Source organism: Camarhynchus parvulus, chromosome 10, assembly GCF_901933205.1.
Source record: "Camarhynchus parvulus chromosome 10, STF_HiC, whole genome shotgun sequence".
NCBI classification, from domain to species: domain Eukaryota; kingdom Metazoa; phylum Chordata; class Aves; order Passeriformes; family Thraupidae; genus Camarhynchus; species Camarhynchus parvulus.
In genome coordinates, this window is record NC_044580.1 from 17,510,792 (window position 1) to 17,528,729 (window position 17,938).

Genomic DNA, 17,938 nt, shown 5'->3' on the forward strand with positions numbered 1-17,938 from the left:
CTTCTCAGCAGCTCCTGCCCCTGGGACACAAGGGATGCATGGCCATGGAGCTGGAGCTGTGTCCAGCACATCTGTACATTTAGGGACAGGTTTTTACCCACCTGCAGAATTGTTCATGGCACTTGGCAGGTGCTTTGCTGCTGCTGCTGCTTCTGTGCCCTGGGCTGGGATGTCTGAGCTGCCAGGGATCCCAGAGCCAGAGCACATCCCTGGGAGGAGCAGAGCTCTCAGAGCAGCAGACTCTGGATGAGGGGCAATCACTGGATGCTCTTGTTTGTGAGAATATTGGCTCCCTCTTTCCATTTTTACTGCATTTCTTCCATTCCTCTCCTACCTACATTGATAGCAATAGCTTTACTCCTTTTTGGAAGTGAGCCGGGTTTCTACAGCTGGATTCCTGGGATCATGATGGCTGTCTCTGAATATACTCCAGCTTGAATTTGTTAACCTTCAGGGCAGGCTGCCAGGTCCGTCTGTCCGCCCCTGCCAGTAAAGAGAGAGGTAATACTGGGTGAAAGGAGCCTGGCTCTGCAGCAGCTTCTAGGGAATGACTCCTTTTTGTGTTGTGTTATCACTGTTCTGGGGTAAGTTACTGGTGTTCTTGCAGAATGTGAGAAGCAGGCAGAGCTTCTGGGCATGAAAGCTCTTCTATTATAGAGAAATAAAGAAACAGGAAAAAATTCTTTGCTGTGAGGGTGGTGAGGTCCTGGCACAGAGAGGTTGTGGACTCCCTATCCCTGGAAGTGTTCAGGGCCAGGTTGGATGGGCCTTGGAGCAACCAGGTCTAGTGGAAGGTGTCCCTGCCCATGGCAGAGGGATGGAATGAGATGATCATTTAGGTTGCTTCCAACCCAACCATTCTATAATTCCATGAAATTTTTCTCTCTTTCTCGCAGAACTCATATGTGGTGCTGGCTGGCTTGTCAGATGGGCTGGTAGCCGTGTTTTCAGTGTCCCAGGGCCTGCCAGGGGACAACTGCTCCTACCTGTGCTCCCACACAGCCAACAGGTCCAAATTCAACATCCCCGACAGCGACCCGCGGCAGAACCCGTACCCGGTGAGGGCCATGGAGGTCACCAGCAGCGGGGCCGAGGTGTGGTACAGCAACGGCCCCGGGCTCCTGGTCATCGACTGCGCCTCCATGGAGATCAGCAGGAGGCTGGAGCCCTTCAGCCCGCCCTCCGTCATCACATCCATCGCCTGCAACTCCGAGTGCCACGGCGAGGAGGTGCTCTGGTGTCTGGATGACAAAAGCAACTTCCTGGTGATGTACCACGCCACCAGCTACCAGCTCTGCGCTCGCTACTTCTGCGGGGACTGCAGCCCCCTCAGGGACATGTTCACCATCCAGCAGCCCTCGGCTGCCATCCCGGCCACGGCCCCCATCAGCCACGGGGTGGTGGAGAGCAACCCCCCGGGGGATGTGAGCATCATGTACAGCCCAGACGTGGGCACCCAGATCCTGAACCACCAGGACTCGCTCACAGATTACTGCTCTATGTCTTCCTACTCCTCCTCGCCTCCCAACGCGGTGACCCGCTGCCCCTCCAGCCTGCCCAGCTCACCCTTGAGCTCTTCCAGTGCACCCTTCTCCACGGATTTTGAGGAGTCTGAGAAATTCCACGAGCTGAAGGCTCCCCTGGATCATGATGCTTCACCTGTGGGTGATAACATGGAGCATCTCCAAGCAGTCAAGATTCTGCCTGTAAAAGACCTCATCTGGATCCCCAGGTAAGTGGGTCACTTAACCAGGCAACTTAGTCAAAATCCCTCCTGGCTGAGCATGAGATTAACTCAGGCTAATTCAGCAGCTTTTGCATTCCCAGTATGATTCACCTGGCCAGAAAGTCAAGTTACCATTGAGAAATTCTGTTCCCAGTATAATGGAACATGTATTTTCTACACCTTTTGGAATTATGCAGTGTTGAGCAGAGTGGCCATGTAGAAAGCGTTGCTGGGTTGGTTTCAGCAGAATGAGAAGGGGGTAGTCAGACTCCAAGCTGTGTTTCCCCAACTACTGAGGAAACAAAGAGCAGCAGGCAGCCTCCTTGCTTGGACACAGCCCTGGCAAGTCCTGCTGCCTCCTGTGGAGCTGATGGGAACCTCTGGGAAGCTGATTTTGCTTGTGACAGGATCTCTGTCCCCACTGCACTGGATTCAGGATGCCCCCGTGGCATCATCGTGCCCCGTCCCCTTGGCTGCAGATGGGCATGGAGCAGAGGATGGATATCCAGCATGGATCCTCCTCAGCTGACAGCATCCCCAGTGCTGAGGATGTGACATTTCCCTCGTTTCTCTTCCAGGAGAGGAGGGGACATCATTGTGATCGGGCTGGAGAAGGAGTCGGGCACGCAGCGGGGCAGAGTGATCGCGGTGCTGAAGGCCGGGGAGCTGGCTCCCTACGGGTGAGGCTGGCTGGGCACACCAGGGGCACAAGGGGGCACGGGGGGCTCTGCAGGCTCTCAGGGCTCTTGGGAACATCCTCTTGGCTTCCAGCAGCTTCTGAGGAGTTCCCAGTGGGAGGACACAGTTGCTGGTTGCACATCAAGGCTTTTAGAGAGGGGCAGACAGCAAGGAGAGGGCTCTGTGACTGAAGCCTGGTCTCCAAAATCCACAGAGACTGAGCACCCCATAATGACACAGACAGGGCTGTGCACAATGTGATCGAGTTGGCCTGATCCTGCCTGGTGCTGGCTCCCTTTGCTCTGAGGGCACCTGGCAGAAGGTCAGAGCAGCCTGGCAGACTCAGCCCTGTGCTCAGAACAAGAGGTGTATTTATGCAGAGCACGGCGCTTGTCTGTGGCTGCATTCACGTGGGTCAGGTTGATGTTCTGGCTCTAAATGAGCACCTTTGTGCTCTGGGCAGTGACAGGCTGGGGGACGGCTCCTGGAGCACAGGGGAGAGCAGTTATATACGTTAATTTAAAATGTTTCACACAGAGAAGGAGAGTCAAGGAAATAAATAGCTGCTGGAGAGGTGGGGGTGTTCCTGCTGATCACTTAAATACCGGTCTGGGATTGTACTATTTATGTCCAAACAAATGCAGGTTAAGCAGTGCTAAGGATTATAAATGATCGTTTATTACTGCCAGGTAAACACAACAGGAGATCAAAGGCTCCTGCCATTCCCTCTACTCTGAAATGAGTGTCTTTATCAGCTAGCTGGGAGGAGAGAATTCTCTTTATTGGTCACAGGTACTCTTAGGCTGGTTTTGTTTAACTGAGATTGAGTGTGGAGTTCAGGCAAAGTGATACCACATCTCACACCTGTCCTGCCCTGCTGCCTGGCTGGACCAGGCACCGTGGCCACTGACCCTCCCTGTTTGAGCAGCAGGATAAAGAGCAGAAGGGGAGGAATGGGAAGGGGCTGCTCAAATGGCAGAGCAGAGCTGGGAGGGGGGCTTTGTAGGGGCAGTCTGTTATAACAACCAGCTGCCAAGGACAGTCCTGTGGCCAGTGCTCCCATCTGGGCACCTTTGTGGGGGAAACACTTTGGCACCAACCTTCCCCATCTGCTATGGGAGTGGTAGAAGGAGCCCAGTGAGGGCTGCAGTCCTGTCCCTTGGACCCTGCAAGGGAAAAGTGTCATTGTCTGCCCAGCCCCCTCCCTCTGAGGTACCTGCAGGGCCAGCTACAACAGAGACATGAAGGGAAACACATACAACACAGACCACACGGATCCCTGAGTGCTGCCACAGCTGTGCCTGCTGCTCTGGGCTCGGGCCTCAGCCCCTGAGCTGACACAGGCAGGCTCCATCCCACTTCCATGCTTTATTCCAGGCTCTGGAAGCTCTCAGCAGCCTGTCAGCTGTGTTACGATGGAGCTGTTCTGAAAATGCCCAGCTGGCAGCAGGAGCAAGAGTCTGTGGATTTAGCAAATCAGGAGATTAGCAGCAACTTCAAATGCCATGGCAGACTTAAGCCCCCACCTGCATATTTAGGCACCTGAATCCCTTTAAAAACCTTTTCCCATGTCAGTGAGCTGCTTGGTTTTGATGTGACACAGTTTCTGATCCCTCTCTTTGTAACATTCTCCTTGCTGAAGGATTTGCAGCTTATAAAAAGCTTGTGTAGCTGGAAGGGAAGCTCATAAGCCAGTGCTGTGCTCGCAGAGCTGCCCTTCCCTGCAATGCCCTTCCCTGTAATGCCCTTCCCAGTAACATCCTTCCCTGTAATGCCCTTCCCTGTGACATCCTTCCCTGTAATGCCCTTCCCTGTGACATCCTTCCCTGTAACTCCCTTCCCAGTAACATCCTTCCCTTTAATGCCCTTCCCTGTGACATCCTTCCCTGTAACTCCCTTCCCTGCTCTGTGCTCCTTCCCCAGGACGCTGGTGGACGCGGCTCTGGTAGCGAGGGACACGGTGGTGTGCTGCTTTGAGAACGAGCACATGGAGAGGTGCCTGGCTGTCTGGAGGGGCTGGAGTGCCAGAGACTTTGACATTTTCTACCAGGCCTACGAGGAGCTGGGCAGGCTGGAGACCTGCATGCGCAAGAGAAGGTAGTGCCTGTGGCGCTGCACCCGACACCCAGCGGGAGCGTCCTGGACTCGGAGACACACCAGGGCTCGTGGGGGGAGTGTGTGTCTGGTTTGCTGCTAGTGAGCACCCTGGGGTTCCCAGAGCCCCACCAGGGCTTTTGGGGAATGAAGAAGCCGCTGGGAAGGGCTGGGAGCTGGGCCAGCTCCGTGCTCTGTCACACACTCCCCTGTACTGGTGAGAGCAAAGGTGGCTGCCATTCTGTTCATCCCCCGATTTCCAGTTTGTTCTTCCCTGTTTTGAATTCCTTCCTCACCTTCAGCATGCCCTGGCTGCTGCTGCTGCTGTTGTTGTGTGTGTGTCAGCCAGGAGAGCTCCGTGGGCTCTGCCCTGGGTGTCTGAGCACATCCCAGTCCCGGCTGCCTGCTGGCCGGCAGCGCGGGCACTGAGGGCTGGTTCACCCTGTTCCCAGGAGGAATGCATCTGCTGGAAACCCTGCGCTGTGGGGCTGCTTCCCACCTCCCTGCAACTCCATTAGTTAGGGTGTGTGTCCTACTTCAGGTGTAGTTCCTGTGTAGAGACACCCTGGTGTAGGAGCCAGTGAGAAGCTGTGGCCGGCCACTGCGTTTCTGGTTCCTAAAAACTGTAGTGGTGCAGAGTTCCTGTGAGGGAACCCAAAACAACCTGCCAGGAATGCTGCACCAGGAGTGAGTGAGCTGGCTCATGGCACTGCTGCCTTGTTGATGGAGCTGATGGAAATCAAAGCCACTGGGTGTGACAGATATTCCTGATGGAAGAGAAGGGAGCCCCTGACCAGGAAGGTTTATAAGCTGTCTCTGCTCCACTCCTGTTTCTCTTGGGAAATGCACTCTGGAGCAGCAGGAACACAATAAGCTCAGTTTGCCTGTGTATCTGTGCAGCTTCTGCCCACCACAGCTTGTATTTTATCCTCGTTAGTGGCCTGGGATGCTGTATTGGCTCTAAATCCAATTGCACTTAATTATCCCAAGCATGTACAGCAGTGTAAAAAGTGCCCCCAGCTAAGCACCCTGTATAAAGGTGTACAGTTTGAATTTTGGACCTTTCTTTTTCTTTTTTTTATCCCAAGAATCTTGTGTGAGCATCGGCAAGGCTGGCCAAGGCCGAACGGGCAGGTTAACCCTCTGGTTCACATTTCTGTTGCAGGCTGCTAAAATATCCTTCTTCAGAAACAGAATGTATCTTAAAATAAACTGATTCCTCCCCAGGATGGCACTGCATTGGTGGTTTTTATTGGAAACCCAACTGGCACAGGGTGTTTGGGGTTTGCAGCGTGATTCAAGTGCTGGTTGTGATGAGCACAGCTGGAGTCAGGGCTGTGAGTACAGACCGTCTCCATTCCTGGCCTTGCCTGTGACTGTCACCCTGTGCCTCTCCAGCAGCTCATGAGCAGGTGTGGTAGCACTAAAAATTCCCTCCCTTGCCAGGACAGGCTCTCTCCCTTTGTCTCAGGGCTGGGGTGAGGTCTCATGGTCACCTTTTCCAGCTGCCAGATTCCTCTGACTTGCAGGAACTCTTCCCGTGATACCTGAAGCCCCAACAGGAGCTATAAAGGGGTTCATTCTTTCATTCAGCCTTGCAGGTTCCCTTCGAGGAAACACCCTGTGGAACAACCACAACAGTTCCTTATTGTTCCTCTTTACCAGAACACCTTGGGTGCTGTGCTGCCCCCAAAGCCAGCGTGGGCTTGTGCCAGTGCCCATGGGGGAAGCTGGAGCATCTCCCAGACCTTTGGTGGGCCCTGGCCAAGGCCTGGAGACAGCAGGGCCTTTGTTCTGCTGGACACTGCTCTGGGGCTGCACAAGACCCTTCCTGACACACGAGACATCCCTGCTCCTTGCCAGGTGGGTCAGGGTGCTCAGCTGGGGAGGGCACAAAAGGGGGTGGCACCTGGATGGGTTTCATGGGACCTCTGAGTGGTGGGTGTGTGTCCCAAAACCTCCTGGGAGCAGGGGGTTGGTTCCCAAAAGCAGCTGAGAGCCTGAGTAATAAGAACAAAATTCCCCCCTTCAGCAGACCTGAAACCTCATTAGCACAAGGCTCCATGAAGTGAGCACTGCACGTGCTGCAGGGATGATTCCCCAGGGGCAGAAATAAACAGACATTAAAAACAAAAATCAAGTCCCACCAGTTTGAGATTTCAGTGCTCCTGTTCTCCTGATGGCAGGTACAGGTGAGGGGCGTCAGGGGGAAGGGATGGGGTCACAGCCAAAGGCAGGAAAAGCCCCAGAGCCTGGAACAAAGGGGCAGCAGGAGCCCCAGGTGTGCGTCTGGGGGAGCTGCACCTATCTCAGTCCTCACTAATTTATTTCAGCTGATAAATATGGGCCCAAGCAAGGCCCTGGCAGGGGGTTATTCCTTCTGCTGACAGAGGAGAGGCAAGAGAACAGCTTTGGGCTCAGTGCTGGGGGGGAAGTGGATGCTCTGGGAGTGGATTAACCCCAGCACCAGCAGTGGGAGGGCAGGGGCTGCCAGGGGTGTTATTTACTCATCAAGGAAGCAAAATGAGATGAACAGGACCTGCCTGGGATTAACTGAGCCCAAAAGCCCCCCCAGCTTCACTCCCTCACTCCTGAGAGCAGAGCCACACAGCTCCCTGGGCTTTTCCCTGGAGTGCTCCGTGGTCCTTTACCTGCTTTGAAAGGATTATATTCAATTCCTAACTGGATAGTGATTCCTGTTCCTGGTTTGGGCTGTTTCTTTGCTGGCATCAGTGCAGAGTCAGGCCCTGGGATGAAGAACAGCTGTGCCCAATATCCCAGTCTGGGGCATGGCCTGAGTATTTCTGGGGGGAGGCATGATGTAGGGGCAAATCACTGGTTGCATCCCATATCCTGATGCTCACTCAGGACGTTGTGGGGCCCCAGCACTGTGGGTGCACAGACCCCACCAGCCTGGGGCTGTCCAAACCCAACCTACCCCTCCATGTGTAGGAAAATGGGAACATTACAGCTCATTCTGCTAGGAAGGGAAAGAAGGGCTGGCTCTGCCTCATGGCACACAGTGCCCTGCACAGTGGGCAGGAATTGTGAATTGATATATTAGAGCAAAACCCCACCTCCTGTGCCCCCAGGACAGGGAGGGCAGGTGAACACTGACACAGCAGCTGGATGCTCCCCATCCCACACAGCACCAAGGGCTCTCAGCTTCAGCATAAGGAAAAAGGTGATTTCTAAGGGAGGTGGGGAAAGGGGCAGCACTGGCTGCTTTGTATTCTGCTACCGAAAGGACAGAGGAAATGAGTTTTCTTTAAAAGCTTTAAAAGGACAGGAAATATCCTGGTTATTTCAGGCCTGTCCTCGGCTTACCCCTGGGATGGGAGCTGGGTTGGGCCTCAGGGCCTTAACCCAGGTGGAGCAGGGTACGGATGGGGATGGAGATGCGAATGAGGGTGGAGATTGTGATGAAGATTAGGGTGAGGATGGGGCCGGGGATGGAGCTGGGGATGGGGATGAAAATGAGGAGAAGGATGGGACCAGGAATGGGGTTGGGGATAAGAATGGTGCCTGGGATTGGGCTGGGGCTGAGCTCACCTGGGACAGGTGCTCAGCACTGGGGGAATCACTGCCAAGTGATGCTGGCAGAGGGACAGAGCCCATCCCCAGCCCATGAGAGGAACATCCACAGCAGTTCAGGTTTCCCAGGGCTGTTATGGTCCTAGCCCAGCACTCAGAGCCATCCTGGCACAGCAAACAGCCTTTATCTGCCCCACATCCCAGCCTGTTTGCACTGGGAGTTTGTTTTATCACAGAACCACTTTAAACTCTGCCCCTTTTGGGAGCCCTCTAGGTGAAAAGTCAGTAAAACACAAAGGTGGTGTTACTCTTTTGTCTTCTTTTTCTAAAAGGTGGAGCAGGACCCTGACAAAGTCCTCTTGACACCCCCAACCAAACAGGGGACCCCCATTTCCAAGAGACTCCAGCCCAGCCTGCTGGAAATGTTGGAGCCAATTCAGGTCAATTAAAGTTGAGGTTTTTATTGAATTAAAGTGTGAAAGTAAATTTGGCCAACCCAGTATTTGGGCTGGGTTTTTTTTTTTAAATGTTAATGTTTTTCACCCCACTCATAAAAGTGATTTAGAAGGTGGCAGGGATTCCTGGGCTGGAGGAGACCTGGGACACGGTTCTGGAGCTTGGAAAGGACATGGACACGTTCCTTACACCTGGGAGTGTCAGCAGCAGTTTGGATGTGAGGAATAAAAGTGCTTCTGGCAGCAGCAGCCAGGTAAAATCCAGGAAAATAGTTGGAAAGGATTCCTCATGAGATGCACTGCCTTGGCTGGGGAGCCCAGGTTGTCTCCAAGGCTGCCTAAGCCTGGAAGGAGGTGGTTTTTGAGCTCCAGCTGGGATCAAACCCCTGAATCTGCTCTGGTCAGCACAATAACTCACTGGGTACAAACCCATTCATTAAAACAGGGCAGTGTCCCACCAGCCCAGGGATCACCCAGGCCAGAGCAGAGCAGGAGCCCAGTGGGGCCTGGACCTTCTCCCCATTTTTAATGCCTCTGCAAGATTTTTCTTTCCAAAAGCTCCTGGCTGTGGCTGGCTGTGCAAGCCAAGTAGTTTTAGCAAGTATTCATGCGAAACAGCTCAGGATAATAATTTGCAATGTAAAGTTAGAGGCTTCCACAAAAACTCAGAGTAAGCAGATTTGGGTCAGCGGGACTTTGTGCTGATTGTGCTGAAAGGAACCAGCCAGCCAGGTCCAGGGGAGCCACATGGGGCTGGAGCTGGGCACTGAGTTTTCCGGGTAATAAACTCCCATTGTGCCCACAGGACCAAAACTTGAAATCCTTCCATGGGCTGTCACTCTGCAAAGTCACAGAAAATAATGTCACATGTAAATAGTCACATCCAGCATGACAGTCACCAGGAGTACCCACTGCCTTTCTGGACTCACATTTTCCCCATCTCTTTTTGCCATCACTGATCCTTGAGCAGGAGGGAAAAGCTTTTAGAAAACAGAGTTAATAAATCCAGCTCCTCATCCAGGGGTGAGCAGAGAAGGTGAAGGGTTTGACACCATGTGCCCAGGGGCTGCAAAGCTCTGTGTGGGTGGGAGTTTTACTGCTCTGAGGATGCCACAGCATCCAACCCAGGTTACCTGCACCAGAATAACGAGGGAAAGAAGTGTCTCACATTTTTAATTGTTTTAATAAAGAACAGAAGCATCTCTCTAGATGGGACATGACTGGGCACCACATCCTTCATTTTCAGGATGACACCATCTCATTTTCTCACACCTCTGTGGCCCAGAGGAAAACCCTCCATGATTTTCCTGCTTCCTCAGGGTGAAGGAAACTTCTGTCCGAAGCAAACAACCAGAATAAATTGAGGATGAAACGTCCCAGCCCCAGAAGGGATTTTTGTCAAGGCTGGGTTAGCACCTACCAGCTGATGATTTCCACTTCTGTCCAGTTCCTTACAAGTGGGGCAGCAAATGCCACTTACTTTAGTATAAAATGGGGTTTATGTGTTTAGACTTTGTCATAAAAGGTTATAATTAAAACTTTACTTTAAAATGGACTTCTCTTAAGCTGTGAGTCCATAAAATATGTGATCAATTGCAATGTGAGGCCTCGAGGGCTGCTGCAAGCTTGGTACAAAACTCACTTTTAATAGAGATTTGGTAGCAGAATTAGAACTGCAGCAACTGAGAAAAAAACCCCAATACCACATGGTGCTGTTCTCAAAATGGCTTTTTCCAGTTACATTCTGCTTTTACCAGCTGTTATGGGCTAAAAAAAGTCCTACATAATCATAAATGTTAATAAATACAGTACAAGTACAGGCTTTTTTCTCTCTGTTTTGCTCCGTCTTGCTCCATTTTCTTCGGGGTTCATTTTCTTTAAACTCTTTTCTGTACCACAAATACATTTACCACAAATATAAGTTGGGTTTTTTGTTTGTTTGTTTTCTTTTTGGTGTTTTTTTTCTTTTCCCTTTCCCTTGTGTGAAGAAACACCTCTGCAATCCCTAAGATCTTTGCTTTGGGACTTAATTTTGTCCTCACACCAACACAAAACAACTCCTAGAGCTATTAAAAAATAAGTGCTCAACCCACTTAATAATTGTTTTTACGGTGTTTTGAACACACAAAACATTAGGGCGCCATGCACCCTTGTCATTGTATGCATTTGAAATGTACACTTATGGGTATTTTCAGGCAGCAGAAGTACTTTTAACATTTTCATGAGGAAAATGTCAAACCCAGGGAATGGCACAGCTCATCAGCACCAGCTCCTGATGAATGGGTTTGTTCTGCCTTCCCTCAGAGCCAAGATTTAAGCCCTGGGCTCATCCCAGGCCACAACACAGAAGTTAAAACCCTTTGGAAGAGAGAGATCCTTTTACCTGGACTTACTTCCCAAGTGTGTGACCCTGTGCCTCTGCTGGGTGGAACGACACGGACTGACGACGTGAGCAGCTCCGATTGCAAATAAAAAAATCTTTATTGCATCTTAGAAGCAAGTTTAAAAAAAATGAAAGAAAGAAAGGAAAAAAAAAGAAAAGAGAGGAGGAAAAGAAAAATTTTCCATGCACCTACATCCTTGGGACTGTCACCAGAAAATGATGAACACTGTAAGACACAGACTCTTTGCTAGCTGCAGTTCATACTCCATACACGTGTAAACAATGGTTATTTCTTCTACTGGAATAGCAATTGCACTGTAAGATCCCTTCAAACGTGGCAGCAACCACCAAAGCCTTGGGTTTTCTCCATTCCTTCACTTGCCTCCACTTCCCAAAGAGCAGGCAAAGTGGAACTGAGGGCAATGGGATGAAATGGGGCTGGAGGATACGATAGAAAAATATATTGTTCGCTGGTTTTTATTTTCTGTTTCTGCTGAGCAGGATATTTACAGGTACATAGGTCCCAAGAGATCATCTGCTTCAATGACAATGTCCAGTCACTGTCTAAGTCTCAGTGTACAGGGTTCCCTATCTGGCTTTAAGGCACTTTATTTCGTGTATTTTCTCTTACCTTGCTAGGTGTTAACTCATAGGGATCACACTTTCCTTGTATTCAGCCTCCTCATCCCCAGTTCCTCTTAGAATACCAAAAAATTCCTAAATTCACTGAAGTCATTCCAAAAATGTTGAAGAAATTTGGGGGAGAAAAAAAAAAAGATTCATGAAAAAATATTTTAGAAAGTAATCTTTGGAGATCATTTACTGTAAGTATGATGTACACTACCTTATCAGTGAGAAGATGCAATACATTCCTAATATATATATATATATTTACACACGCATATATATATATATAAAATATTAAAATGACTAACAGATATTCAAGGAAAGGTCAAGAACCTAAAACAATGGATATTAAATAAATTAACGGTCTAGCAGATACAGAAAAAAAAAAATAATCCCAAAACAAAACTAGCAATCCAATGTAATAATTGTTCCCACTAACATCAGGTGACCGAAGGAAATGGACGCGATCGGGGACACTCGGGGCAGAGGAGTTCTCCAGGTTCTCCTCGGGGATCTTGGATTGTTCATTGTGTGCTGTCGTTTGGCTGCCAGAGATTCCCATCCCCAGCCCCTTCCCCTGGCTCCTCAGCATTCCCTGGTCCCCGGCTCAGCCTCGGAGGGCAGCTGAGGACAGAACACAGAACCCACCACGGCTTCCCCCAACATTCCAAACACAACAATTTCTACAAGGACTGACCGGATCACGGCTTGTGCTTACTTCCCTCCCTCGCCTGCCCATCGTAAGTGGAGGTGTATTTTTAAACTGAAATAATCAGCTATTAGGGAAAAACAAAAACCCCTCCTGCGATTACCACCCTTGCTCATCGCCACAGCGACTCGGATTTTCTAACGCAATTTGAGAATTAATGGCTAATCCTGAACCAAAGGAGCAGAATCTTTGCACGGTAGCAGTCACACCAACAACATTTAGACACAGCGTTTTGTCACTTGGCTTTGCACGCTCAGGTCCACATTTACAGAATCCCAGCCGTGAAGACGGCAACGGAAACAGTAGGAAACAATCTTTTGTTCATAAGGAAATTCTAATTCAAGTCAGATTTCCGCTGATCAGATAACTCTTAAACAATTTTTTTTTTTTTTTTTTTTTTTCTGTTTGAAGGCAAATATTGATCACAGTTTTGTTCCAAACCAAAAACACAACAACAAAAAAACCCAAGGGCCTTGTTCTTCTCAAAACGAGCGCTTTGTAAGAAAACAACGATGATTTCTAAAATATATCCTGTGTGGTCTTTTAAAAGTGAATTATCAAAAAACATTTTCCCAAAAATAAATTAGATAATTAAAAAAAAGTCTTTTCCAGCATAGCTGGACATTAGGCTGTCCTCACTGAGCCATTAGTATTGCTGCTTTTCCCAAAATTTGGGTCGTTTTTTTCAAACCATATTTCAGCCAGCTGTTGTGTGGACCCATACGTTGAAGCTTTGGACCCCAAGCACATCTTATATTGTTTTGGATCAAGATTAGGGTCACAAAAAACAGGGTGATGCACATGGACTACTCCAATTTCTTGGCTTCTGAAAGTTTTTAAGCCAGCTTGAATGACTTTATTAAATAGATCTACATCTTCAAGGCCCCAACCTTGGATGGAGACATCAAAGCCACCTGCTCGAAGAAGGTCAGCTTTGTAAATACATGTGATACCAAAGCCATAGTTCCTCCAGAAACCTGTTTTCTGAGTGAAGGCAAAATGATTGTCACTAGGAACCTTTCCATTATAAACAATCTTTGGATCATACTGGCTAAAAATGATGGGAAAATATACTTGCTGACCCAAAACTGTGTTGGCTCTACACCGCTGGAGGAATTCTGTGGTAAACACTAAGTCAACATCACAGAAGAAAAGTAAAGACTCATTCTGGAACTGAGAAGATCCGACTTCCAGAGCCAGCGCCCTTGAGAACTCCCCCGACACCGGCAGAACCTGCATGTCAGCCTTGGGGTATTTGGAGCGGTAATCTCTCATCAGCTCAATCTGCTTCGCTTTGTCAGGGTTGGAGTTGGAGTTGAAAAGCAGGACAACCAGCTTGACGTTCTGGTTTGGAATGAGGCACGTCTTTTCAAAATTCCCCATGAACCTCGCAAACATGTCAAACCGCCCGGAAAGAGGGATCAGGATGTTGATCTTCTTGTCTTTGAGCTCCTTCCTTTCTGCTTTGGACCTGCTGAGCTGGAAGGGGACAAACATCTTCAGTGAGTTGGAGAGGAAGGACAAGGAGCCAGAATCCTGGTTGATTTTGCTGGCCAGCTCTTTGGCGTCCATCTCTTCATGCTCCATGAACTGGATCTTGCTGAAGGTCTGCTGCAGGTACGCGTGCCTCCTCACAGGGACTGTCATCTTCTTCCCCTTGTGCTTCTTGTAGAGAAGCAGCAGGTCCAGCACGTACTCTGCTCCGTACATGGGGTTCACCCTGCGGTATCCATACTGTATCTCCTTGAAATCAATGATCCTCCCCCGTGTCTTGGCGTTGGCGTTGATCATTTCCATCACCTGCATCACGATGTCATCCAACGCCTCGCGCTGGGACGAGTCCATCCCTCTGCGGGGCGGCTGCCCGTCGGCACCCGAGTACAGGTATTTCCCCGTAAGGAACTCCCACTCCAGGATCTCCTCGCGGTGGCGGGGCTGGAAGCGCATGAAGGAGGGCGGCATGCCCAGCTGCAGGTCCTCCTTGTGGATTTCGGTGTTGCTGTACTTGCTCATGAGCACGATCTCGCGGTGCAGCTGCACGGTGCGGTGGCGCACCTCGGCGATCTTGCGGCTCAGCATGTAGCTGTGCAGCCTGTACTGGTACGGGGGGTTCTTGTTGGGGTGCAGCGTTATGGCTCGGTGGATCTTGCTGTTCCTCAGGTCACGGATGTAGCCTTTCTTGTTCTTCTCGTAATTCTCGTAGAACAGCTGCTGCATCTAGGGGGGAGAGAGAGAGAGAGGAGAAGTCAGAGCCTGGCAGAGCTGACCCTGTGAAAGTTTGCCCACGCTACCCCGCTGGGAGAGAATTCCCCCTCGCTCACAGGGCCAGAAGGCTTTCTGAATAAGCTGTGCTTGGGTTTAGGCACAGGTTGTAGCAATACCAGCTGCTAGTCAAGGAAATTAAGAGGATTATTCATTGTGAACTGGTGAAAGAAACATCTATCATGGATTTGGGATTACTGCAGCCCATTCTAGAGGTATCACCAGCGGCCAAACAATTCTGCAGTAAGTCCATTGTAAGCTCATTTCTTCACAACAACACACCATCACCAGAAAAATAACACCGTGAAGTGTTCACTGCAAAACTCTCATTATTCATTTGTTTTCCATTGTTTTCATATAAATAATAAAGAAGAATAAAAAGGGATGCCATGTACATACTAAGCAAATCTGACAACACCTTTTCCATTACACCCAAATGCCATTTAAGCATTAAAAATCCAGGTTTAGGCATTAAAAATGCAGGTTGCTGAATGTTTTAGTCAAGATGCCAAATATCCTACCTCAAGTGCGGCAATCCAAAGCTACAGCTGTCATTTTAAAATGTCAATGGACAGTAAAGCGCACCTGAGATTCCTAGAGCTCCAGAAGTCAGGTAATACAGGGTGCATGCATACACCAGAATAAAAACATCCTTAACGTGGCATTTGCTGTTTCAAAAAAAGAAGACAGTGAGCTGAGATTAGATTGACAACTCTCAGGAAAGCAGACCAACCAGCCTCACAGTCCTCAGCAGCTCAGGCAGTAGCTGGTATCATGAAAGGCAAACCAGGATGACATTGTGGTGAAAATAAACTGAAAACAAAACCTTGAGACCAAAGGTATATACCAGCTTAGATAATGGAAATTTAAAAAGACCATGGGCAGATTCTATGTCACAGCACAAACGTCATCAACCTGCCAGAGCTGACACAGCACCCTCATTCAATAAGGGATCCAATCTCTGTTACTGGCAGTGGAATCTGCCACAGGAAACAGAGCAATAAAGCTTGTGTAAAAGGTCAGCAAAGAGCCAAACTCAAAAAAAGAACCACGGAGAAGGTCTCAAATATGATGGCAATCAAACAGAGCACTAAAAAGGAAATCACCAGCACAGAAACCTCCTGCTCAGAGCCAGCACAAGTCCTGTTTTATTAGGCCTTCGGTTGCATTTTTCCCATTATTGTGGACAGACACTGAAGCTCAGGGATAAACTTACACCTGGATTTAATTGCTCTATCTCCACAAGCTGGCTGTGTGCATGCTGAAACCTGACATTGGTGTATCGCCGCCGACAGCACGGAGCAGCCTGAGCCCACTGGGAGCAGGGACTGAATCTGAGCAAACGTAAATCACTGCAAAGGAGAGAGGGAGGGATTGCAGCAGGACTGAGAAAGAAAGGACGTTTATTTTGTGGGTCACCAGCAGTCCCCCACCCCCTTCCCCTTCAAGTTCACCTTCTTCCCGCTCTCCCCAAGTGATCCCTGCTGCGTGCACGCTGTCTGGGAGCAATCCAGGCCAGAGGATGGATGGATCTGCACAGAACGCAGCCAAAGGAGAACATCTTGGCCATGGCCCCTTGGCAGCCTCAGATGAGCTGCCTGTCGAGATGGACAATATCCCTTTAGAAGGCATGCAGGACTGAACAGAGCGCTACGGGCAGAGGTTAGCTGGGCTTATCCCATGTCCAGCAGAGTTATCCAAACTGAATGAACCTCATGCTTTCCCAAGAAACACGTTTCTTCCACTCACCCAAAAGACTGTTCTTCATTTGTATCCCTGTATTGTTTCCTCTACTAGTAAAGCTTTATTATTTTTTGGTCACTTTGAACCTGGCTGCTGCTGTGAAGGGTTCTAGGAGACCTTAAATCACAACCACTTAGGGTCAGTCCTGTGAGCACCATTTATTGCACTGGAGAGCTCTCATGGGAAGAACAGGATCAGTCCAACACTGCAGGACCCACTTATTCTACTGACAACACTGACCTATCCTCTAACACTACACACATGTAAAACTACAAGTATTAAATGCATATGGTAACCAATTTCACTGACATTTTAACAACAACTATAGGCAGAGGCTTTTCCAGGAGTCCTGTGACATCTGATAAAAATTCTTACATCACATCATTAGGCCGCCATTATTTAAAGGAAAATTGACAATAGGATTTAATTTCAAGTCTTGTTTTGAATTTATAAGACAACAAAATCAAGACCATGCAGCCTGAATGAATTTACTCCAAAATTGCTACCTAGGGCATTCTGAAGAGGAAACCATGACAAGCAGAAAGGCTTTCAGATTACACAACAAAGTTTTAATAGAATACTGATGGGTAGGAAAATGTTATGAAACATCCCAATGGAAGTAAAGATAGCAACCCCTAGCAAATGGCACAAATTAAAATTAAGAAGTACATTTTAAAGCTCTGGCTTGCCACACAGGAGTGACCTCTCAGGTAGACCGGTTACCTTCTAATACTCCTTCCAGCCCCTTCCCAGAACTAGCTTGCTTTGAAAACTGAAAATAAAACATATCTCAGCAAGCCTTTAGTGGGGCTCCAACACAAAGCAATTTACAACTGAAACATCAATTAACATGCACCTTGCTCCAGCCAAGGAGGTGACAACTGCCCGAGCCCTGCGCTCCGGCCAACCCTGCCGTGCAGCTAATGAGGAGCACCACAGTAGCCAGGCTTTTATATAATCCCATTTTTCAGGAGAATGCCTTGCAAGGCTGGCACGTTCCATGTTTTCCCTGTGAAGTCTCCCCCTCTCCTGCTGCAGCGTCCCCCCTGTCCCTGGCACTCAGCAGGCACGGGCTGTGCCAGGATCCCACAGCCCCCGTGGGGAGCCAAGGTAACCCCACACCAGCAGGAAACACAAAGAAGGGTGGTGGAAGGGGTTAACAACTCCCTACAGAGAGTACAAGCAGTTACAAACCATTTCTTCACAGTGACACCAAGTGCTGCACACAAAGCCCAGGTGGCCAGTGGCCAATGGAGCAGTTTAACCCTTCTCGGGCCGAGGCGAGGGTAGACACTGGACCCAGGGCCAAGAAGGGATGTGAGGCCCCAGGGCTTTGTCCCAGAAACCAGTCCCACATGGATTCTGTTTGCTCACCCACACATACAAACTTGAAGGAAATGAGCAGTTCCCTCCACGTCGTTTGACAGCTCCACCAACCCTGATTTGCCCAAATCATTAAGGCTCCCCAGCACTGGGTTCAATCACTAACAGGGGCAATGCCCACCTATCACCAGTCATTGCTAATATAATTTCTTACCATATCTGGGTCCAAACCATTGTGCTAAATATCACCAATTAGCACACGCTGGCTTTTGACTCCACACAACACTGGACAGCCATAAGGAAGATACAAAATCATAATTAACTCTTGTGTACATCACCAACAGGTGGGTGGAAGAAGGCCATAGGGAAGGGAATACCTGTGCTTTATTTGCTCCTCCCAGTCA

General features: G+C 49.4%; 2 protein-coding genes across 2 annotated transcripts in view; one reads left to right on the forward strand and one right to left on the reverse strand.

The window, feature by feature from the left end:
• Nucleotides 1–5,718, forward strand: part of LRRK1 (leucine rich repeat kinase 1) — a 74,020-nt gene extending 68,302 nt beyond the window's left edge. The window contains exons 32-34 of the mRNA XM_030955631.1: nt 897–1,732; nt 2,305–2,406; nt 4,328–5,718. Coding sequence (XP_030811491.1) covers nt 897–1,732; nt 2,305–2,406; nt 4,328–4,505 — 1,116 coding nt within the window. The 3' untranslated portion in view covers nt 4,506–5,718. The remainder of the gene's footprint in view (nt 1–896; nt 1,733–2,304; nt 2,407–4,327) is intronic.
• Nucleotides 5,719–10,949: 5,231 nt separating this feature from the next.
• Nucleotides 10,950–17,938, reverse strand: part of CHSY1 (chondroitin sulfate synthase 1) — a 74,895-nt gene continuing 67,906 nt past the window's right edge. The window contains exon 3 of the mRNA XM_030955082.1: nt 10,950–14,423. Within this exon, the coding sequence (XP_030810942.1) occupies nt 12,831–14,423 (1,593 nt within the window). The 3' untranslated portion in view covers nt 10,950–12,830. The remainder of the gene's footprint in view (nt 14,424–17,938) is intronic.